Source organism: Apodemus sylvaticus, chromosome 7 (genome assembly GCF_947179515.1).
Source record: "Apodemus sylvaticus chromosome 7, mApoSyl1.1, whole genome shotgun sequence".
NCBI classification, from domain to species: Eukaryota; Metazoa; Chordata; class Mammalia; order Rodentia; family Muridae; genus Apodemus; species Apodemus sylvaticus.
Genome location: NC_067478.1, coordinates 12,608,273 through 12,631,890, shown reverse-complemented (window position 1 = coordinate 12,631,890; position 23,618 = coordinate 12,608,273). Strand labels below are relative to the sequence as shown.

Here is a 23,618-nt window from a genome sequence, read left to right as displayed (position 1 = left end):
AGCTTGCTACTTCAGGGAAAGTCTGTTATCTGTCCTTTAAAAGTGAGTGTTTGGATAAGAGGTGCAGGAACTAGGCTATAGCAGTATAATACAAGTTATTATAAGCTTTTGGGTAACTCGATTAAGATTGCTTATTAAAATGGAGATCGCATAGCTTTAGTTATAATGACAAGAAAATAAAAGCAGCAGCCTAAGTGTCCAGTATGGGAAAGGGCAAAGTACCAGGAAATCATTAAAGGCTGAGATAGATTTCTAATGTAGAAGGGCCTAATTTTAAAGAACTTTATATTAATACAAATATAAAAACTATGTATGTCTATCAGCATATAGCAGAATAGAGCATTCACATGTACATTTGTATGTGCTTATGAAATCGGTTTGAGTCCCCTATAACTGTTAAACCAAACTCATTTGCCATACCAGTACATTAAGAATTAGGTTTGTGAGTATCTTAGTTATTGTTTGATGAAGAGACACATGACCAAGAGAGCTTCTCTAGGTTTATGTACATATAATATACATACAATAATAAGTTAAAAATTAGCTTAGTTTTGTGTTCTTCCCAAACCAGTGTAAACCCCTTAGAGCATATTCATATATGGGCACAGTTGGACATAGGCTCATCATCCTGTCCTCAGCCTGCTTGTTAGCTCTCAGTGGACAGCTGAAGCACAGTCACTGCCATCACGTGGACTTGCTTACGGTTTTAAAGGACCAGTCAGTGATCATCGTGGTGGGAACCAGTCAGGCATAGTGCAGTGTAGGAATTGAGGGTTTTACATTCTGGTCCACAGGAGATGGCAACAGGCGGACAGGGACACAGGCCTAGCATGGGCTTCTGAAAACCTCAAAGCCCATTCCCTTACCTCTTCCAACAAGGACACGCCTAATCCCCTGCAGACACTCCCACTAAGTGGGGGATCAAGCACTCAAGCATGCGAGCCAATAGGGGCCATTCTCATTAACCCACCACAGGGAGAGTTCAGACAGTCCACTGTTGGGTTTCTGATATCAGAGCACACAGCCCAAGAATTCAGACAGCAAGGGAGTTCTTTGTATCTCTTCAACTCCTCGTTATGAGTAACAGGGAGCCCCATGGAGAGAGGGTCTGGACACAGAGCATGCATGGAGATACATTCGCATGGCTGCTGCACTGATGCTGACTTTGCATTGCTTACTTTGTATAGATTTTGTGGATGTGAATTTGTTGAGTAGATGTGGACATCATTTTCTTCTCTTTTAGATCCTCTATTAGTATTAGAGTGGCTTACAAAATTATCATGTATTATCATTACCATAAATTACAAAGACTAGCTAATAAAACAACGAAGTTCTCTGAGTAAGATAACCTTGAAGGAAAAAAAATCTTCCCTCTATGGAGAAGAATCTGTCTTTCTTGGGAGCTAGTTAAACGAAACAAGTTGGTTCCTCTAGACTATGGTTAATTTCTCTAAGGGTTGGGGAAGAAGCAGGGCTTATCTACTGTAGAGAGGCTTGCTGAATGCTTGGCTATTTCTGGTTATTGCTGATAGTTCAATTGGGGAATGGGATGCAACATTCTTTTCCTAGAACCCAACTGTTGTTAAAAAAATTGGTGAGAAAAGTTGAAGGTTTTAAAAACCCATTTTCTCAAGGACCCTGCCATCTGAACATGTCCTTGTTCAGGCCTGACTTTCTCGTCATGGGCGTTTCCCTCCTCACTACAAGGAAAAGGAGTAGTTTGGCATGTTATATAATTTCCAATTTATTCTGTAACACATACTCCTTTTAATCCCCAGATATGGTCTGGTACCACTGGAAGAGATGATTAAGATGGGTAGTTTATTTACAACATTCAGTATTCAAGGACGACAGTTTCTTTTGTATAGCAGCAGTAGGATCACAAGAGCGAGGTTGGTGTTAATCACAAGCTCTGGTTGTGCACAGTAAATGCTTTCAGAGCGTCTGTCCCTCCAGAACTCTGAGCGAGAGCTGAGTGTGGTACTGATACATTTTGGCTTCTCTACCATGGTCGTCTCATCCTCTTCAGGTGTGGTGTGGAGTTTTGCTGTGGGAATAAACTCCCACCCAGAATAGAGAGCCAGCATTTGGGGTTGCAGAGTCCTTGCTGCACTATGTCCCAGACTACTGGAAGGACGCAGGGCTGGAGCCGACTGTGCAGCTCTACCTGGGTTTGCCCCTTCTGAACACGGTTGCCTGACTTCCCCAGTTGGTACCTTTTACTTCAGGCATCTCTGGGCCCTTTATCTTTGATCTGGCTTGCTGTCATTGTCTTGGCATTCACCATTTCTCTGGTACTTCATGAGCTGTGCACCGATGCTCATTGCTGGTGACATTCTGAGGGCCATGGGTGGAGAGGGCTGGTGCAGCTACAGGAAGGGTTGTACAGAAGGACAAACAGTAGATGGTCACAGTAGTGTGTGCCCACCCATAGGAATGTGCTAGATTGTCTGCAGCTGTGAGGACAGTATCGACAGCTAAAGCACAAAAATGGGCTTTGTTTAGCTTCACACTGGTATACACAGCTGATACACTTCAGTAGAAACTGTCTTTTCAATTTTTGTCTTTTCTTCAGTTAGCAATAAATGAGTACAATATTTCCAACCAGGCTGGTTAGTGACAGTGAGCCATAGCTGCCAGGCATCCGTGCGCACACAGCAGGGAATGCCCAGGGCTCCAGTGTGCTAGTTTGCTAAGCCAAGCACTATTAAATTCATGCTATCTCCAGTTCACTATGAGGTTTATTGAGATGTAACGCCAACAGAATCCAAATAGCACAAGAACTAGTTGGCTTTGGATTTTCAAGGAGGAATTAATAATTGCTGTCTTCTACTTCATAGCTACAGACAAGGAAAGTGGACCAGAATTTAAAAGGCAAATTATGTCCTTTTCTCACTTCCACCTCCTCCTCCTGAAACCTGCACTGGCCCGTCTTGTGCTAAAACATATGCTGTTGTATACATGAATACATACAGTCAGCATGAGCGCCACGAGAAGTCACTTTCTCATAGCTCTAGATGATACAAGTCATGGTCGAGGAGTGGGCTGGGCTAGTTCCTTTGAGGCCACTCTTGGGCTTCCAGACAAGCAACACCTTCTCAGTGTGTCCTCACATGGTATTTGCTCTGCGTGGTGCACTTTTGAGTGTGTGTGTCCTTATCTCTTCCAAGGATATTAGTGAGATTGGATTAAGGATCATTTTAAAGGTTTCATGGAATAGCCCGTGCCTCCAAATAAAACCCAGTATTGAAGCAGTAGAGATAAAGAATTCATAAAGAACTTAATGGATATGGGAGGAGACAGTTTAGGGTAAACATGTCTAAATTAATGACTACTGCCTGGAGAAACAACGAGCTTTTCATTTTCGTTGTAGACTTTGATGATAGCATGTTCGTTAAGACCTCAACTCCTGATGAGTGGATCGTACAAGGAGACTACTATGCCAAGCACCAGTGCTGGAAGGTAAGGAGCTGGGCCGCACTCCAAGGGGGAGGGATGCTTGTGACTGCTGGCCTTGGCAGAGCCTGTGGGAACGTTTCCCATGATCACACTGGTGCCTAGGACACAGTGAGGATGGCACTGATCCTGTCACTTCTGAGTTTGTCCTGACATGAGGAGAGCTCCCTGTCCCTTTCCCTCCCCAGTCAGTGTAGGCATGGGCAGTTCTTCATTTCAGCTAATTGCTGGCACACACTGATAGGCAGGTAGAGTGTCACGGCTGTCCGCTGTCAAGGAGCACTCCTATTTTTATTTCCTTGATTGATTTTTGCAGCTCAACAAAATCATCAGAGGCCCAATCTTGTTTTATTTCTTCCCTTTGTCTGTGCAGCTTGTTAGAGTGTTCCCCTTTGTATCTATCTGCAAGTGGCTGCTTCAGCAGTGTGCCACAGGAGTGAAGGCAGGCACTTGCTTCTTTAGGATCTCACTTTAGATCCAAAGTCCCCTGGTGGCCTTGCTCATAGTTCTCCTGGTCAGTATTAGGTCACATGCCCCCATCTCTGCAAAGTCATCTCGGAGTGCAGTCCTGCCTGACAGCTTCAGCCCTTTATGTAGAGTAGATTTTACCATCTGGCAAGAAAGGAAGGAGGATTCTGTGGGTAGCACCACCACCGCAAAAAGTCCTAAAAGATCGCACATTCTGGAACTGACTGCCTGGGTACCTGGGTGACTGGGTACTCGTGTCTGCAGCTAAAAGCAGCTGGGCTGGGTTGACAGATGGCTTTCTTGACTGATGCACCCCAAGGTCACAGAAAGATGTCCATGGCTTTGCTTCTATGACTAACAGACAATATGAGACAGTGGTTTCCTTCTCTGTGGGGCTCATTCTGTTGCCTAGCAACCCTCATAATTGGATTCTATAAAGTTAAGCCTGAGTGAAGGAACTAAGCAGTGGTGAAGAACCTGGAGCTGCAATTCAGAACTGATTAAAGTCATGCCATGAGGTGTCTGCAGTCTCACATACCTGAGAGACAGAACTCTTCAAGTTTCCTTAGCCTGGATTCCTAGAAGAGTTCTGTCTGTGGTGATGACAGGGGAAATGGTTGTGTGCACAGAAGAGAACACGTATCTGGGGTTTTCAGCCACTTGTTGTTGCCCAACAAATACCTCCTACCCAAACTGAGGCTCATTACAAGTAATTTGTGCTGCTCCCAGCCCGTATGACCACACTCAGCTTACATTTAGTTGTACTATTCTGTTTCTGGTGATTAGCTGGTTCCTGGCTCTGATAATGGGGGTGAGGGGTTCACTGAATTCTTGGAAAACTTGTCCCTGATCCTTGAGTAGGTCAGTTTGAGTTAGTTCATATGATACCAGGGTTCGAAGAAAGTATGTCCGTCCATGGAGGCCTGGTCTTAGAATTAGCCCTGTGCGTCTCCTGCTGGATTCTCACTGCACACAATAAACTGATAAGACACAGCCTTCGCTGAAGGACAAGGAGACAGGCAGACTCATGGCTTCAGGGGCAGAGGCAGCAAAGGTGGAGTCAAAGGAGTGTGGCAGAGGCCAGAGGAGTGAGGGTGCTGAGGCATGAGGTGAAGGGACAGAACCATGCTGCTACATGTACGGAACGCTATTTTCAAAAAGTAATATTTAGCCTTAGAAATTGATGAATAGAAATTGATAGAAGTACCAAACATTTGGCTGCTATAAAACCAAAATATTTTTGTCAGGGTGGAGGGAGGCAGCAGGGAGGGATTGGCAGGGCAAGATGGCAGCAACAGCTGTGAGCGCGGCACGAGCTGTACTGGGAAGTCTCACCTTCCATTCCTTTCAGAGCATCATTGATGTTGCCCATATGTGTTGTCCATGGGATTCCAATTATTTATCCCTTTAAAAATACCTTTTGAATGTTTGAATCTAAAATTTTTTTAGGGGAGCCGGCACAGATGAGAATGTTATAAAAAGCCTTCTCCTCGCCTGACTTTATTTTGACCCCGCTAAAGGACTTCAGGACTCAGGTGGCTTATTGAGTTTTTGGCTGCATGTCAATGAATGTGTCAGAACCATCATGCAAGATCATTCATCCAACAAATACTTGTTGAGCCATGGGCCAGACATTCTCTTTAGATCTTAAGAATCTGATGGTGAGCAACAGTGGACAATAGACAATCCAGTATTGCAGGTGTCATAGAGAACTGGCTGTCCCCAGAGCCACCTGTTCTGGACACAGGAGGTCAGGGAAGCCTTGTTTGAGAAAGGGGCTCTTGAGACTTGTAGAATAAATGAAATGAACTAGGCAGAGAAAGGAAGTGGGAGCATTTCGGCTAGAGCAGTGCATGCCAAGGCCCTAGCTGGGAAAGAGGGCGGTGCAGGTCCCAGGTCCATGGGCCTGGAGGGACAGGAGCAAAGAGCGTGAGTGGGAGAGGTTCTTCTGTCTGAGTCACCAGAGAGCATCACTAAGTGCCTCCTGCATCCACACTGCGACCTAATGGCAGGTGTGGTGGGAGCCTACTGCTTTTCTCACTCATGCTTTGAGACAGTGCAGGCACTCCTGTTTCAGAAGAGCAGCTCTCAGCTGGCCAGGATTTGAATTATGCTTGGAGACCTCCTCTGGCACCCTTTTGCACATCTCTTAGTCAGAGGTTTGTAAACACAGATCTGCATGCTCCAAGGGTCTGGATATGCTCTGATGCCATCTCTACTGTGTTCCTACAGCACACAGGTGCCACTGTAGTTAGCAACTATGTCAAAGCCTAGAAAAGCCACTGGGGGGGCTTTGGACCCATTGCTCCATGGTTCTGACTGAGGTTGCTACTACATACAATGAGGAAGGTATGCCCCCCTGTGGTGGCGACTGGAAGATTAAACAAAGTTGGTGTTGTGATGACCTATAGATATATGTTGTATTCACCTTCTCATGGCTACTGGCTATTTCCTAGTGAAACCTTTGGGTCGTATTAGCTGGTCCCACAGCTGGGCTTTGTCTTCGGAGATGTCTCTTTAAATGACCTGCACCTTCCTGCTTTTCCCTGTCAGACTGGGCTGGGCCAGACACAGAGCTCTGTCCATAGGGGCACAATGCATGCATTAATTCTTGTTCTGTTAACTCCGTTACCTTGCTGGGAATCAAACCTTTGACCTGTTCTAGGTTGCAGCTAAGTGTTACCAGAAAGGAGATTCATTAGAGAAGGAGAAGTTGGCCCTGGCCCACTACACTGCCCTGAATATGAAATCCAAGAAATTCAGCCCCAAGTAAGTATCTCAGGATCGGTTCAGATGCTCTCTGACAAAGCAGCAGGTTGAATGTTCTAGCCACCTCTCATGACAATGCTGGCTTCTTTCCCTCCAGGGAGAAGGAGCTGCAGTATTTGGAACTGGCTAAGACTTACTTGGAGTGCAATGAGCCAAAGCTATCTCTTAAGTGTTTGAGCTACGCTAAGGAGTTCCAGCTCTCTGCCCAACTGTGTGAGAGGCTGGGAAAGGTATGATCCCACCCAAGGGCACTGCTTGAAGAAGCAAAAGGGGGCACTGCTCGGCCTCTGCTTGTGGCAGGAAGAGACTAGTTCTTGAAGGAAGGTGAGAGAGAGAGAGAGAGAGAGAGAGAGAGAGAGAGAGAGAGAGAGAGAGAGAGAGAGAGAGAGAGAGACTGTTCATCCACATCTGGGTCACTATTCAAGGCCTGAAGACAGCCATAGGGAGGCCAAGTGGCAGACCCAAACCAGAAGGATGTTAGAATGTTTTTGCTTTCTCTTTCCATATGTCCAGAGTCTGTAGTCAGCTTGAGTAAGTAGCCTGGTGTTTACAGGGAGTCTCTCTCTCTCTCTCTCTCTCTCTCTCTCTCTCTCTGTGTGTGTGTGTGTGTGTGTGTTCCTAGTAATTATCTAGATCATCATTGTTTAATCCAGCAGCCACATGCAGCTAGTTGTATAAAATTAAGAGGAAATAAAGTTAAAAGTTTGACCTCAGTGTCACTAGCCACCCACGTGTGGATGCTTAACATTACAAAATGGAATCATTGCCCAGAGCTTCTAGTCTGGACATAGCTTCTCAGAAGCTGGCAAGCTGGCAGTGGGCTGATTGTTTGTGACAGGGTTAAAACAGGAGAAAAAAATAACAGACATTGTTCACAGCTGCATTGCATTGCTGTGACTCCAAGTGGCATCATAGTCTCAGGAGTTCCTTTGTTTCTTTTTTCATTGGTGTGTGTGTATGTGCATGTGTGTGTGCGTGTGCGTGCGTGCGTGCATGTGTGTGTGTGTGTGTGTGTGTGTGCCCAAAGCTGATGTTGGGAATAATATTCCATCCCTCTTTCACCTTTATTCATTGAGGCAAGGCCAGAAAATCAAACCCAGCTCATGGATATGGCCAGTCTTGGCAGCTAGCTTGCTTTGGGGGATCTGCCTTGACTTTTGAGCCAGTCCTTTCAGCAGACATTTGATTATGTTCTGGTGCTCAAAACGCACCACCTTGTTCTGTGCCTTTGTCCTCCCACCATTTCTCTTGCGTTAAGCTCTGGCTGTGCCTCCACCACAGTAACATTTCAGATGAGTGTTCTGTGTATCGCTGCCCTGTTCTCCAGTGATCAGAGTCCAGGCTGCCCACTAATGCCTAGCCGCCACATACAGTGCTGGGGTGGCATGACTCAGTCTTGCTGGAGCCACTTGTGTGGTTGTGAGTGGCCTGCTACCCTGGGGTCTTCAGCTACTATTCCTTCATTTTACTAGGTATGAGCACCTTGCTTCCAGAATGGCCGTGCCACTTTGCATGTAAAGATTCTGCATTCCCTGTGTCCTTGGCTGCTCATCGATGTAGCTCACTGGGGATGTAATTTTTTTTTAAAACCCTATTCATATAATCATATTGAATATTCTGAATATACAATATGGGAAAGAAAGAGAACATTCCCAGACTTCTTTTTGCTTGGCAATCCTTTGTTTTGTTTTTTTTTAAATTTATTGATATATTTCTTTACATTTCAAATGATTTCCCCTTTTCTGGACCCCCACTCCCCGAAAGTCCCATCAGCCCCCTTCCCTCCCCCTGTTTTCCCACCCAACCCTTCCCACTTCTCTGTTCTGGTTTTGCCCTATACTGATACTGCTACACTGAGTCTTTCCAGAAAAAGGGGGGGGGATGTAATTTGTATTCCTGTGATTGTTACTGAAGTTGAGAAGCTTCACCTCAGCTGTTCACATTGCCCTGTGGTAAACGGCAGCTATAGCCTGCGTTTTTAAAAATCACACATTTCAAAAAGTCTTTAGATTGTCTTACAGGAATCCCTTTTATGTTCTAGACTTGTAATTCTTATATGACAGCTTCTAGTCAGATGTGGCTACTTAAGTTAAAATTAAATAAAACTTTAAATTCAGTTTTTAGGTTTCAGTACCCCATATATTTCTATTCATCTTTAGCTAGTGACTGGCAGACTCGACCCACAGTGGTGAGATGTGTCTGCTCTCAGGGCGTGGCTGGACAGTGCTGCTCTCAGCTACAGTTCTTGTCTCCCTTGCCTCCTCACCCTCCTCCCTCTTTTCCTCCATTTCTAATGCTGGGAATCAAACCCAGGGCCTCACACAAATATTAAGCAAGTGTTCTACCACTGAGCTATATTCTAGCTCCTTAAAATTGTTTTTTTTCTTAGCTTTATTTCATGAGACCTTTGATGAACAGCTTTGAAGTCATAAAATTCATTAGCTTTTCCCCTGAGATTTATGTCTTTAGGTTTTGTTGGAAACATTTTTACTTACACAGATATTCATACATTTTTCTCCAATGATTTTCATATTTAAACCTTTAAGCTTTTTTACTTTTGTGTTTTTCTGTTTCTGGGTATTTTGGGTGCATGTATGTATGTTTACTGCGTGTGTGCATTACCTGAGAAGGCTGTAAGAGGAAACTGGATTCCTTGGGGCTGGAGGTAAGGATGGTTGTGAGCTGCCATGTGGAGCTGGGAATTGAACTTGCAAGACAAGCAGGGCTATGAGCTGCTGAGCCATCTCTCTAGCCCCTGACTGACATCTGTAGTCCACCTGCACTCCCTCTTTGTATAAGATATGACATTGGGATTTAGCTTGTTTCCTTTATTTTAAAAGGAATTTGTTTTTATATTATCTATACTATAGTGGGTCTAACTGGATTCTAAGAAATAGACAAATGATGTTTATTATTTATATATTACTATTTTTAAGATTAAAGAAATTAGAGTACTTTATATAAAAATAACATTTTACTGTTCTAGATAAGAGACGCTGCTTATTTCTATAAGCGAAGCCAGTGCTTCCAAGATGCTTTCAGATGCTTTGAGCAGATTCAGGAATTTGATCTCGCACTCAGAATGTACTGCCAAGAGGAGCTTTTTGAGGAAGCTGCTATTGCAGTGGAAAAGTAGGTGGTTTTATTCTTTTACATCTGTCTGCCTTCTTTTCTTTCCTCTCAGGGGATGGCTTGCCTTGGTAGTTTACTCTGCAGATTCTGAAGTGGCCTGACCATGTCAGTCTCCCTCAGTGGAGAGGATGCTTCAGTGCAGTCTCAGAGCTCCTTGAGAGTGACTCTGCCACTCAGCCTCTTGTTAAGCCCTGACCCGTCAGCACAAGAGATGGCTTTAGATGAAGGATGTACCGCAGTGTGTTTATAATAGGATAGACTGACTATCCGTGGACTGCAAGGACCCCTGAGAGCTCTAGCCAAGTAACATGCTTCCAGTCACATACACATCTAGCAAAAGAGAAGGACTGTAAGCTAGAGAAAAACAAAGACTGCTGCAGCCACCAGTCTGTCCTTTTACAGAATCACAGTCATGTTTACCAAGGCTCAATACCCAAAGTAATTGTTATGTTTTGGTTTTGTAGTATGCATAAATTTTGCCTGGACAATGAAGCATTTCCAGAAATGTCTGAGTGGTAGATCAGTTTAGGTCTTTTCTCCAATATCTGCTCGTGAGGTCCTTATTTAAGGAGCTTTGTATTGATTTTGGGGGACTTTCCTTCTTTGGTGACAGCAAGTTGACATGTGTGCCTTGTCTTTACAGATACGAAGAAATGCTGAAGAACAAGACCTTTCCCGTCCCCAAGCTCTCCTATTCCTCCAGTCAGTTTTACCTGGAAGCTGCTGCAAAGTACCTGAGTGCCAACAAGAGCAAGGAAATGATGGCCGTCCTTTCCAAGCTTGACGTGGAAGACCAGCTGGTGTTCCTCAAGTCTCGGAAACGCCTAGCAGAAGCGGCAGAATTGCTCAACAGGGAGGGCCGCAGGGAAGAGGCTGCACTATTGATGAAGCAACATGGCTGCCTCCTGGAAGCTGCCAGGCTCACCACCAACAAGGACTTCCAGGCCTCGTGCCTGCTGGGGGCTGCCCGCCTCAATGTGGCCAGAGATTCTGACATAGAACATACAAAGGCTATTCTGAGAGAAGCACTTGATCTCTGCTATCAAACCGGCCAGCTGGCTGGCATCGCAGAGGCCCAGTTCCTGCTGGGGATTATCCTGAGAGACTTTCAGAAGCTTAGAGATGCCTTCGTCAAGTTCGACATGCTCAACCACTCAGCAGGAATGGTAGAAGCTCTCTATGAGGCAGCCAACCAGTGTGAGTCTGAGCGTCAAAAGGTTCTGGCCCTGGCTCCAGGGGGCTTGGAAGTCCTTCTCAATCTGGTCAGGGCCCTTAAAAATGTGACTAACAATGCTGAGAAGGAAATGGTCAAATCTTGCTTTGAGTTCTTTGGAATTTTTCAGGTGGATGCCAAATATTGCCAGATAGCCCAGAACGACCCTGGGCCCATATTAAGAATAATTTTGGACCTGGATTTGACCTTGAGTGAGAAGAAAACAAAGGATTATTTCTTAATCGTGACTGATCAAGTAAAATTAGCCCTGAACAAGCACCTTTTGGGCAGACTGTGTCAGATCACACAGATCCTGCTCGGGAAGATCTACCCAGGAATCTGCATGAGATTTATTGTGGGTTTGAAATGTGAGGATGAGCAGTGTGAAGATTTCCACAGGCCCCTCAGGCGCTGTGAAGCCAAGTGCATGGTTCAGTCAAAAATGCACCTGGTTGCAATCAATGGGTTGCTTCTGGAAGCCAAGAAAGTGTTCCCTAGTGTCTTAGCTGAAGAACTTGAAGAAATAGATTATATTTTGTCTCCAGATACATATGGCCTTTGCAAATCCTTCCTAAACCTCCTCTTCCCTAGGCATTTCCACCAGAGAGTGCTGTCAGAAAACCCCATGGCCTGTAAAGAAATCCTGAAGCCAAATTACAAGTCCTTTCGCTCCTTCCGGTATGCCTTGAAAGAGTACATGCATGACCTGTTTCAGAAAGAAAGTGCACACAGCCGCAGGGAGTCCACAGACCTGTGGCTGAGTGCCATGCAGGCTTTCCTTCTGTCCTCCAGCTACCCAGAGGAGTTTGAGAAGCTGCTTCACCAGGAGGAGGACAGTTACAACCGGGAGCTCAAAGTGCTGGAGTCTGACAGGGAGGACAGAGGCAGGGGGCGAGGCAGCAGAATGAAAGGCATAGAAGGGAAGTTTGGCATGTTGGTGCCCAACAGGGAAGATGAGAACATGGAGAAGTCCTATCTGTGCTTCATCCGGCTGCTGGAGAGTTCCATGGACCAGCTCTACGTGCGTAGGAACCCTGAAGACTACAAGAGGCTCTTCTACCGCTTCACGAATGTCCTCATCAAGAGGTGCAAAGCGCCGCTGGTCCCCAGCATTACCAATACAGTGGTGCTGCTGGAGCTGCAGTTTGTGCACTGTGGGGTGGTACTGACTCGCCTCTGGAAGAATGCTGTCCTGTGTCTCCCCAAGAGCTACATTGCACTCTTGCACTTCTGGGAGTTTCTGTCCAACAAGAAGGACAGGGAATCTGGGGACGTGTTCTCCATCATCCAAGAGTACAAGCCAAAGGATGTGACCAGAGCCATCCGGGACTTCCGGTCCCACCTGTCCTACCTTGTCAAGGTGCTGTGTGGCTATGAGAATATGAACTTTAATGTCCTGCTTGACTCCTTCAGTGAAATAGACTATGTGATATCGGGGGAGGCAGAGCGGACTCTGGTATTGTGTTTGGTGATGCTGGTGAATGCTGAGGAAGTCCTGCAGCCCTTCTGCAAGCCACTTCTGTTCCGTCACTTCCGGGAGATCCAGACAAGGCTGCAGCTGATGAACGTGGACTGGCCAGACCAGGTGCCCAAGAGGCTGCTTAAGGTGGTGCAGCGGGTGGTGGTGGCAGCCAGTGTGAAGTCTGTGGCTGAGGCGCTGCAGGACCTGCTCTTTGAGCGGGATGAAGAGTACCTGGTGGATTGCCACTGGCGGTGGGACAGTGTGCACACGAAAGGCACTGTGGTCCGTGGCCTCTGTCATGAGGAGGTCAGGCTGAACCGCCTGCTCTGTATGGGCCCCATAGACCAGTTTGCTGACTCAGAGTGGGATCTCGGTGAAGATGAGACTGATGAACTGGATGAGCTGGCCCTGGAAGGCCGAGATAATTTTCTGGCTGCCATCCTTTCCCAGAAGCAGCGAAAGGCCTTGATCCAGCGCAAGCTGCGCAGAGCCTGCCTGGTGGTGTCTCTGTGCATCAGCTGGAGGAGGTGGATCCAGACAGAGCGCAGCAGGGAGGAGGATAGGGAGGTCAGACCTGGCAACTTCAAGAGGGCCGATGTAGACAGGACCCAGTGCGACCTGTGTGGAGTGAAGTTTACCCGCAGCCCCGAAAGCTATTTCAGTCCTGGCAAAGCATTTGAGGGAGCAGCCTCAGAAGTCATGATCATTTCCAGGGCTGAACTGGAAGGGAGGGAATGCCGAGAGAGAATCAGTGAGTCTTATGAGCAGCACATTCGCCTGGAAGGCCACCGGAGGCAGCAAGCAGCCTACCAGAAATACCTGGTTTTTTTCCATGAAAAGGTAGACCCAGTCATCGAAGAAGGCAAAGTGGTGGTGCAGGACATTGAGCAGAGCGTCTGGATCCGTAGTCACATGGGCTCCAAGGAGCAGAGCCACATGCTGCAGCGAAAGGTGCAGGAGCACGTCAGGAGGGTTTCAGACCTGGTGGAGGAGCTCTACAGGCGGAAGGCCTGGGCTGAAGGTGAGAGCCAGAGGGGACTGGTCCAGGCACTGCCTAGCCTGGGCCTAAGATGCTCGGCTCCCACTGATTTAGGGAGGAGGGGGGATGTTAGTATTTGCAGAAAGACAGGAAAAGGCTGTTCTCAGATTCCAGCAAAATCTCATTGTTGAGACTATCACTAGTTAAATATTTGTAATATTGTGATTATTGTAAGCAACGACGGTTTCTCTGGGTGTTACAGACAAGAAACTGGTTTGTTAGTTAATGCTATCGAGAAGATACAGGCAGAATGCTTCAAGTTGTAAGAAAACTCTTTGAGGTGTCTTTTTATTAGTCACTCAGTGATTTCCTTGAGCACCCACAAGATGCGGAACCCTAGGGTAGGAACTGAGTATTGTAGGCCTCTTCTTAGGAAGGCCCCTGATTCACATTCAGTGGGAGTGAGCCTTTATAGTGAGTACTCTCATCTGCTCTTACAATCAAGTTTCCCCCTCGTTTCTTTATTGGCTGTATCTTACCAGCATTGTAAAGTAAGCATAAAATTAATAAAATTATACTGAAAAATTCTGTAACTCAGGCACTTCCTCAGATTGGGGCTTGATGATCCTTTGGATACAAGTTTCCCGGGAAGGTTTGCTTTTGTCAATTGGCAGACCCACAGCTGTGGCGCTGGGCGATCATTTAAAGTAGCCTGTGTTCGTGGTGGCAGAAGGCAGCGTTGGGACGTGGGGATCTCTGCCTAGTGCTTGGTGCTCTAATGCCTGAAGCCATCTCTTTGCTTAGAGCGTTTGTTGTTTGGTTTCTGTAGCAGAGGAGGTGATGACTCGGCAGGTCAAGATTCTGACCCTGTCAGTCAAGAATGCACAGGAGTGGCTGAAGAAGACAGAGCTCCGCTTACAGGATGAAGGTAAGGCCTGACCTCCTAGGACAGTGGTCCCTTGGCTCCACTGGCTTCCGGCTGAGTGTCAGGTGGGCTTGCCAGTGATGTCAGGAGTGCCTGCCAGACTGTTAGTGATGCAGTTTCTCTGTTAGGTGAAGGGCATTATTCCGGGATGTGGTAATTGCTTATTAATGTTCATAGATATTCAGTCATTGTGCAGACTCAGCACAGCAACTCCCAACGACAGTACTCAACGGAAAGTTCCATTCTCTACCACCCTGGCAGAGAGCTTCATTTCCTTAACTTAAAACAATGATTCCAGAGAAATCAGGTTTAGCAGGACGTTAAACTCTGGTAGAACAGGAAGCTGCCATTTTCACTTGGGTTTTACTGTTTTGCTTTCTGACTAGGTACTGTTCAGGACGAAGAATATGAAAATGAAGTGGAAGACTTTGGTGAGCTCTGCCCTAGAAGGCGTGCCCGGAAATGTGGGAAGCAGAGAAAGCACTAAAGTGTTTTCACACATCTGTTGCCTCCCAGACCTTCAGATCATTCCATCCTGTCTTAAAAGTTCTCATTGCTGGCGCAGAAGAGAAATAGAATGTGAATTAGTGTTAGAAAGGGGCAGCTACCTTTGCTGTCCATTGTCGCTATTGCCCAGTTAGTGGTGGCATGGGGTCAGAGTGCTCTTCATGCCGGGACCTCTAGTCCCTTAGTTTTCCAAGCTAAGGTCTAACAGCCACACTGCTCCCCAGACACCACACATGTCTGGTTATGGGGAGGCAGTTGAAAGGAGTGCTGGGACTTCTCTGTCCCAAGCTCAGGCTGCTGGGCTCATCGCCACGGTAGCAGAGGGGTAGGCATTTAAGATTGGCACACCTCAGCTTGAGATGCCCCTGCTCCGGGCTAGGAAGGCCTCTGTGGATCCCACATCTCTCGGCACACTGCTGTAAAATAGCAAGCAGAACCAAGGCTCTCTGTGCCCAGAGTTTATTAGGGCCTTGCCATAAGCAACCCTGAGTCCAGGCTACCTATTGGTTGTCTGAGTGGCTACTGTGGTATATTTTACTTTTGTCTCTGGCAACTTCTGCCCTCTTTCCTTTTTTCTTTCTTTTCTTTCTTTCTGTTTTTTCTTTCCTTTCCTTTTCTTTTTTTTTGTGATCATTCCCAGCCACCTGTGCAAGTCAGAGTTAGACTACCTCAGAATGTAGTCAAGCATCCGCCCAGCAGCCTGTGGACATCTTTCCATTCAAGGAACATTTGAAGGTGTTTCCTGCCCACTCCAAAGTGGTCTTGCCTTTGCCTTGGCTATTGTGTAGATGATAGGAGACGCAGCTTGCACATGCCTTGCACATCTGTGTTTCGTGGTTTTCCCTGGCATATTTCACACATACGCTTAGGTTGACAGCTTGAATTTCTGCTCCCTGGGCTCTTCAGTTGGGGAACAATAGAATAGAGTAACTTCTAGTGATAGTTGTGTGGATCACTGCCATGTGGCCTGTCGGCCCTGCCAGAGGGGCTGCACGAGGCCTGCATGCCCCTCCAGCCACTGCCAGCCACTGCCAGCCTGGCCTCACTTGGGAAGCCTCCCTGCCTCTCTGATGCTCACTGCCTGCCCTTTCCCACTCAGCCCAGGTTCACCCCAATCTCTGGAGGCTTCATCTCAACCACAGAACCAGCTTTCATTCCATGTTGCTGCTGCTTTTGCTGCTCGCCATTACCCTCCATTGTCTTTCTAAAGATGTGTTTCCACGATGGGTTTTGTAATTTCTGAGTTATGTTTCTCATTTTTATTCCAGATTTTTTTTTTATAAACTTGCCAGAAAATCTAATCAAATACTGCTGTGTTATCTTGTTTTTATAAAGTTATAGCACCTCTCTTGTCTGTTGTTGTCCTTTTGTTTATTTAAAATTTCCACTGAGAGCAAGTATGGGATGGTGCCGTTGGCTCTTTCTGGGCTGCTCGGTGACTGCTAAGATTAAGAAATTCAAGGTCAGAGAAACGCAGTTGACTGCAGGCACTCATGCTTAGGAGTGCTGCCGAGGCTTGGGCTGCATAGACTTTGTCAATGCTGTGTACCAGGGCCTCCCCCTAGCGATGAACATGGCCATAGGAGGTAGGAGACCTAGAATCAGATTCCCTTCCTGCCCATAGTGAGTATTATCTAAGATAAGCTAGATCTTCTCAACACTGTGTTCAGGTGCCCACCTTCCTCAGCCTCAGGACCTGGGAGAGACCCAGTGCCACGAGAAAGCACTGGTGATAGAGAGGTATCCTGCATGGGGTAGCAGCAGTCTCTTTGAGAAACTGACAAAAGACCCCTTTCTACTTGTCGGAGTTGGACTGTATGCAGTGAGGTCTGGATCCCTTCAGGCCTTGGTGCTGTAGGGCAGAAGGACCTCTGAGCTGGAGGATGCCAAGTGCTGCAGCCTGGGCTTTAGGAGTCAGGCTTTCAGCGCTCGCTCGGACAGATAATCCCACTGCTTTCTCTACTTGCAGCTCTGGTAAGCGCCTGATGCCCGTCCTCAACAGTCCTCCACAGCCTTTGAAGTCCTGAGAAGAGAATGGAAGTCAGGAGGAGGGTCAGGAATGCCAACAGTGAACTGAGCTCAGGAGCCTAGTCCTGTGGCAAGAGCTCTGCTGGTCAGGCCTGCGTGGAAGAACAGGATGTGGGTGTATATAAAGGTCACAAGTCCATTGTAGTGTCAAAAGAACCACATGGAGGGCACAAGGATGCAGCATGCAGCAGTAGTCATGACCATGAGTTACTTTGCAAAGGCAACCCAAGCATGGCCTGTGGCAGAAAAGGCAGCGGGGCAAAGTTAGGGCTACAGGGAGCAAGTAACTCGGTATACCCAGATCTTCAGCAAGGCACTGGGCATCAGTTTCCCAAGTGGGCTCTTACAATTCAAAATAAGCCTGCTCAGCACCCTGGCCTACTGTGACTGCTGCACAAGCCCAGCTCCAGCTTACTGCATAACCTCTTATGATACACTTGTTTATCAGTTACATACAAAGAGAACATTTGCCTTCAGAGGTCCTGATTGTCACCAGGTCCCCTGCTGGTGGCCAGAGTGCATCAGCTATCAATTTCTCTAGTGTGACAGAGTAAGCTTTCCTGGGCCACTGGAGTCATTGCTGTTGGGTAGGCACGTGGACTAGGGCCCATGAAAGGGACCAGAACGGAGGTAGACAGGGTTTCCACTCCTCCCTCACACAGAAAGGGCCTTCAAGCCAAACAGCAGGGTTATTCCTGTGGCCTAGGGAAATGGTCCTAGCTTCACAGTCTCACAATCTTAACAAAACCACTTCTGTATTTTACATAATTCTTCTATGAAGCATTCCATTTTTATTTTTAAAATGGCTTTGGCTGTGAGCTTCCTTTGTTTCCGGCTGATAGCACTAAGTCGCTTATAATCCTAGAGTTTAATGGCCTAATATCAGGGTGCTCAGGCACATCTTCCTTGTGCATGAAATGTCTCTTAGTTAATTTGACACAGATCCCATTCTGTGCCCTGTTCCCCTTGTGGAAATTCAACACAAGTCATGCTTGAGAAGCCCCTGCTTACCTGAAGTCTCTCTCTAAGGATTAGGAAGCTTCTGCGATATTGTAGACACAGTCACATATAATATGATAGTATGTCACATCTGCCCTTGACACACAGTCTCTCCGAGTGGCACAGTCTGAGACAATAGGTGACTTTCCTCTTGTAATACAGCTTTGGGGTAACTCAGTCACCAGCCCCAGGAAGATTCCGTTTCTTGAGACCCACACTGTGATGGAGCCAGGCTAGTGTGGGGATAGCCTTGTGGAAGCCAGGTGGAGTCCCACATGTCTTCATGTGAGTGAAGAACTCTTGGTGTGTCAGTCTGGTATCTACTGATTCAGATAGAGAAGAAACAGCTTAAACTTGCCCCCAATGCCCACAGCCAAATCAGAGAATTAGCCACTCCTGGCTTAAATCACACAGTTCAGGGCAGTTTGTTGTACAGAAATGGGGGAACTGAAGTGAAGGCCTGTTGCATGTCAGATAGTGTGAGTAATGTCATTCTTTCAACTCCAAACCTTCGGGTCAGTCAAATCCAGAGTGACCCCTGCTCTTTTATACGTAAAGTAAGGGCTGCCTGAAGCCAAGGCAGGAGATTGGCAGAACAGAGCTCTCAACTGGAGCCTATATGCTCAGTCTGCTGTTAAACGAAAAGTTTCCCCTACACCTTCCTGGCCGGGTGGAGACACCAAGATCTTAGTGCTCAAGGGCCCCAGGACTGAGGTTATCCAAAACTCTCCCCTGAAGTCAAGCATTCAACATTCATCATCTTGGCTATCGGCAGCTAGCTGGCTGTGCAGGCTGAGACTTAGTTGCAGGGCATCTTGAAAGATAGGTGAGCCCTCTCTGACCGATGTCACTGGGCCTTTCCACTCAGTTCTGGAGATCTAGTTCCTCAGGGCCACTGACAGCCAATGTAAGGCTAACATTTGTGGAAGCTTGGCTAATAGTACAGTTGGAGACTGGATATAGTAATGCATGCCTGTAATCTCAGCCCATGGGAGCCACAGGCAGGAGAATGTTCAGCCTAATCTATGTAGTAAGCTCCAGTCCACCCAGGATGACACAGATCATGTCTCCTATATCTTTAAAAACAAAGGAAGGCTTCTGACACCTACCCATCTCTTCCCATTCTACTTCACACTGTATTACGGAAGGCTCCCTTTTGTGTTTGGGCACTGCAGTCATGCATCCAGACCCATTTGCTGACTGTACACGCTCCTCTCCAGACATCCAGACTAGCTGCCTCTTATGTGAAATCCAGGACATGGGGGCGGGGCGGGCGGGAGACTCAAGGCTGTGCATGCAGGGGCATCTGGATGCTAGAATGTACCTAGTGTCTCAGCGCGCCTTTTGCCGTACTAGATGCCATAACCAAAAGCAACTTGGGGGAGGAAAGTGTCTGTTTCATCTTAGAACTCTCAGACTACACCCCATCCCTGAGAGAAATAAAGGCAGGGCCCTGGAAGCAGACACTGTGGCCGAGTGCTACTTATTGGCTCAGTCCTTGAGGCTTGTTCAACCTGTTGTCTTATACCATCCAGGACCACCTGCCCCGGGTGACACCATCCACCGTGAGTCATCAGTCAAGAAGATATACTGTAGACTTGCCCATAGTTCATTCTTATAAAGACTTTTCTTTTTCTAATTAAGAGTCCCCCTTCCCAAATGACCTGCTGTATCAGGTAGAAATTAAATGAGGGGAGGTGCCTACTGCAACTTGATATGCTATGGCTGGTTGGCACCCCTGGGAGGCCTGCCCTTTTCTGAAGAGAAACAGAGAAGGAGTGGATTGGTGTGGGGGGGAATTGGAGGGAGGAGAAGGGGGAGGGGAAACTGAGTTCGAGATGTAAAATAAATTAAAAAAAAAACTAGCCAGCAAAATGGGGGTGTGTAGCCTCTTTGCAGATCGTGGGCGCAGTCTGCAGTAGAAGCATGGTAGCATCCCCTCTTCTTGATCATTTCTCCCCCAGACCTCATCTCCTCAGGGTCCATGTGTCACAGGAGTCAGAATCCACAGGTTCTTCAGCCATGAAACTGTCAAAAGTTTCTCAGTTCCTCCCTCTTCTCCCTAACCTGTCCGCCTCTCAAGATGAAATACATCTTTCAAAGTTGTTACCAGCAGGCTTATCTGGACCTAGGCTGCTTTAAATATGTTCCAGGATCCATATTTATAATTATCACAGTTCTGTGTCCCTAGGGTCACCTTTGAGTTCAGGATTTGGACAGTGGATAAGTCAGTGCAGCAGATAACTGTCTCTGATATAAACACTTTTTAAAATTTTTTCCTAGTTGACTGAAACTGGCTTTAGCCTGATTTTGTCACTATAAATCTACCTCAGAGATTCTGCATCTGGAACAGAACTCTGGGTGGATGGTATCGGGTGCTACCTCCCACCCCAAACCCTTATTCTCATCAGCACAAAGATTAAGAGTTCATCAATAACTTTGATTCCACACAAGGGAGAAACCAGGTCTTTGACAATGAGACTGGATTCTCACACCTGACCACACACTCACTCACCTTCCCCGGGAAAATGTTCCTCACTTGGGTGGAGGGAGGAGCAATCGGTTAGCAAAATACCTGAGGCATATTGTGTGTGTGTGTGTGCACGCGCGCGCGGTATGTGCGCAAGCAGTATGTGGAGGACAATGTTGGGTATCTGTACCAACCATCCACCTCAGTTGAAGCATGGTTACTCATATGAGCTGGACACTGCAGGCTAGCTAGCCAAGTTTCCAGGGATTCTCCTTCTTTGCCTCCAAGCTTCTCGTAGGAGCCCCAAGATTACAAGTATATGGTGCTACTGCTCCCAGATTTTGCTGCGGGTTTTAGAGATCAGAACACTGGTCCTAAACATGTGCATTCCCCTAACCCTACTGAGCATCCTTGAGGTGAGTTGTTTCGAAGCACATCTCCGGGTTCTGGAGAATTCCAGCTCTGTTCAGAATTCTGCTCTCTGCTTAGGAGATGCACACTCATGCCCTGATTATCTTCTGGGACTTGAGCTGCAACAGAGCAGCAAGCCGCAGGCATCACAGTATCTGGAGTGACACCTAAGATTAAAATGTGGTTTGTTATACTGGCTGTGAAAACCCAGGCAAGCCATTTCAACTTTCTGAGCCCAGATGGGAATTTGTGAAATGGAAATAGTGACCCAGCTTCTAGCTGGCTTGTACACGCCTTTTCCTCCCTGCCCACCTTCCACAGATGAAGCAAGAATCTGAAATGATTGCAAGTAGAGCTTTGTCTCCGGAGCAGGGAGGGCTGATGATGAGTAGGGAAGCACTCTGAGGAGAAAGCCGAGTCAGCTTTTGTGTGACCTCGGTTCAGAAGGGAACATTCGGGAGACGGCTTAGTTACCAAGGACCCATTCTTCTTTTAGAGCCAGAGACTATTTTTAACTTAAGTTTTAGCGATTCTACAGGCCAGCTGTTTCAGGAAAATATGTAGGTCAGTCTGCGATTTGGGGGAGTCATCATCTTTTATGGCTGGGGAGTGAGATGGGGGAAGAGAACACAAATACTTCTGGAGTTTCTGGAGGCGTCCATGGAGATCTCTGCCCACCCTGCAGAAAGCCACCATCCCGAGGCACCGTCTGGAGGCTCTGCATGGGCCTGTGTCACACATAAGTAGGACATGCTGGTGTTCAGTCTGTTTCTCCTTCCCTTGCCATTGCCTAGCCTGGGTGGGAAGAAGACTGAGCAGGCCCAAGTCAGGAGCCTGTGGAGGAAGGGCCCTGTCGCCCACTGCGCGAGGATGAAGACTTTGACCAGGTCTCCCAAAAGAAACATGCACTTGCTTTGACATCCATCTTTTTATTCTTTGCAAGAAATTCATTTCTGTATGTGTGTGTACAGGTGTGTGGGGGGGGTTTCATCTGCATATATGTACATGTATATGTATTTGTAAATGTGTGCGCATGTGTATATGACACAGACGTCTCAGCTATCATGCCTCAGGAGCCATCCACCTTGTCTTTTTGAGGTAGGGTCTCTCACTTCTACCGGAAGCTCACAGACTTCCTGATTGAGCTCGGCTGGACAGCCATGGAGCCCCAGGAATCCACCTGTCTCTGCCTGCCTGCTGCTGAGATTACAAATGTGCACCATCCCCAACTTTAATTTCATATAAGTTCTCGGAATCAAACTCAGGTCTTAAACTTTGAAATAAGCACTTTACTGACTTAATCATCTCTCCAGCTTGAAATAGAGTTTTGACTGTGACATACAACCCTGAGATTTACCATCTTGTTTTTTAAGTGTACAGTTTAGTAATGCTGAATACATTCGTATTGCCGTATAACCCACCTGCAGAACGTTTACAGACCCATAGCTGGAGTCACCCATTGACACTAGCTCCCGTTTGTCCCATCTCCCCAGGTCCTGGAAGCCTACTTCATACAAGTAGGACCCTGCACTGTTTGACTATATGGAGAGACTGCTGAGTCCATTTTTTTCTTCCTTTTCCTAGTTAAACACAATGTTAGAATTGCTTTATTTCTATATTGTTCCCATGAGTGTTTTTCTCTAATCATGTCCCAAGTTAAAGCTCAACATTTTTTAAAATTTGTTCTTCTATAACCTTGGGCTTCCATTGTTCTGTGGTATATTCTGGGAACTGTCTGACTATAAACTCACAACATAATCATAAAAATAACTGCAAAATTCTACTTTTTATAATCACCTGCTCTCTTGATATATAAAAAAAGGTCTCTTTGGTTTTAGTCTTGGCCACTTCTCTTTCCTACTTATAGGAGACAGTAAGTTTGTCCTGGCTGTAGAATGAATATATATATATTTAACCTTGTAACATCTTAGTGTTAGCTTCTGGCTTTTGACACCATAGCAGTCTATCTTTGTCTTTTGTTTATTTCACTTGGCTTAGCATCTTCATGGTTTATACACACTGTAATAGGTGTCAGGATATCCCCCCTTTTCAGGTTAAATTCTGTGACATATAAGTAATTATCAGCTTCATTTTCAGGGATTTATATTAGAGAAACATTTCTACAAGTGATGGAGAGGTGTTTTCTACAGGGTCATCTTAGAGAATGCAAAGTTTAAATCACCTTTTATAAGGCTACAGATGTGTTGGTGAAGATCAGTAATTCACTGAAATGTAAGCTGCAGAAGAGGCTTGGTAGTTTGATCCACTTTTGCCAAAAGTAAGTAAAACTTACTGGTGCTGACTTGGAGAATTCTATATGAGGTGAATTTTACAAAATAGTTTGCATTGTACTTGTTGACGCAAAGCAACAGAAATGTTTCTGGAAGTCAAACTGGAGAGGTCCAAGAAAGTAGATGCTTGTTTAAGGAGATGGTCGGAAGAGAATTCACACTGGTTCTTACAACGAGGCACTGGGGTCCTAGCAGACCCCCGGAAAGAGGTGTTGGCATGTGCTCCATGGTGTTGACAAACTAAAAGAAAGATCGACTCTTTGGGACACCTTTGGGGATCCACATAGAACTGGCCTCTCACCCAACTGCCCAACTCGCATCTATCTTCAGCCTCTGGTGAATAAGAAGGAGTCTCACTTCTAAGGCTGTCTGTACAAGCACTGTTTGTATGTAAGATCCTCTTACGTCCAGGTAATCTTGGCTTTCTTCCTTCCCATCTGAAAGCATCCTTACCTGGGGGGGGGGGGGGGCGTCTCACAACTCCTCCTTGCCCTTCCTGTCCCTTCCT

General features: G+C 46.6%; 1 protein-coding gene across 1 annotated transcript in view; it reads left to right on the top strand.

The window, feature by feature from the left end:
• Nucleotides 1-16,218, top strand: part of Trank1 (tetratricopeptide repeat and ankyrin repeat containing 1) — an 87,671-nt gene extending 71,453 nt beyond the window's left edge. The window contains exons 16-22 of the mRNA XM_052187091.1: nt 3,374-3,462; nt 6,590-6,693; nt 6,791-6,923; nt 9,680-9,825; nt 10,469-13,521; nt 14,309-14,407; nt 14,791-16,218. Coding sequence (XP_052043051.1) covers nt 3,374-3,462; nt 6,590-6,693; nt 6,791-6,923; nt 9,680-9,825; nt 10,469-13,521; nt 14,309-14,407; nt 14,791-14,891 — 3,725 coding nt within the window. The 3' untranslated portion in view covers nt 14,892-16,218. The remainder of the gene's footprint in view (nt 1-3,373; nt 3,463-6,589; nt 6,694-6,790; nt 6,924-9,679; nt 9,826-10,468; nt 13,522-14,308; nt 14,408-14,790) is intronic.
• The last annotated feature ends 7,400 nt before the right edge of the window (nt 16,219-23,618 follow it).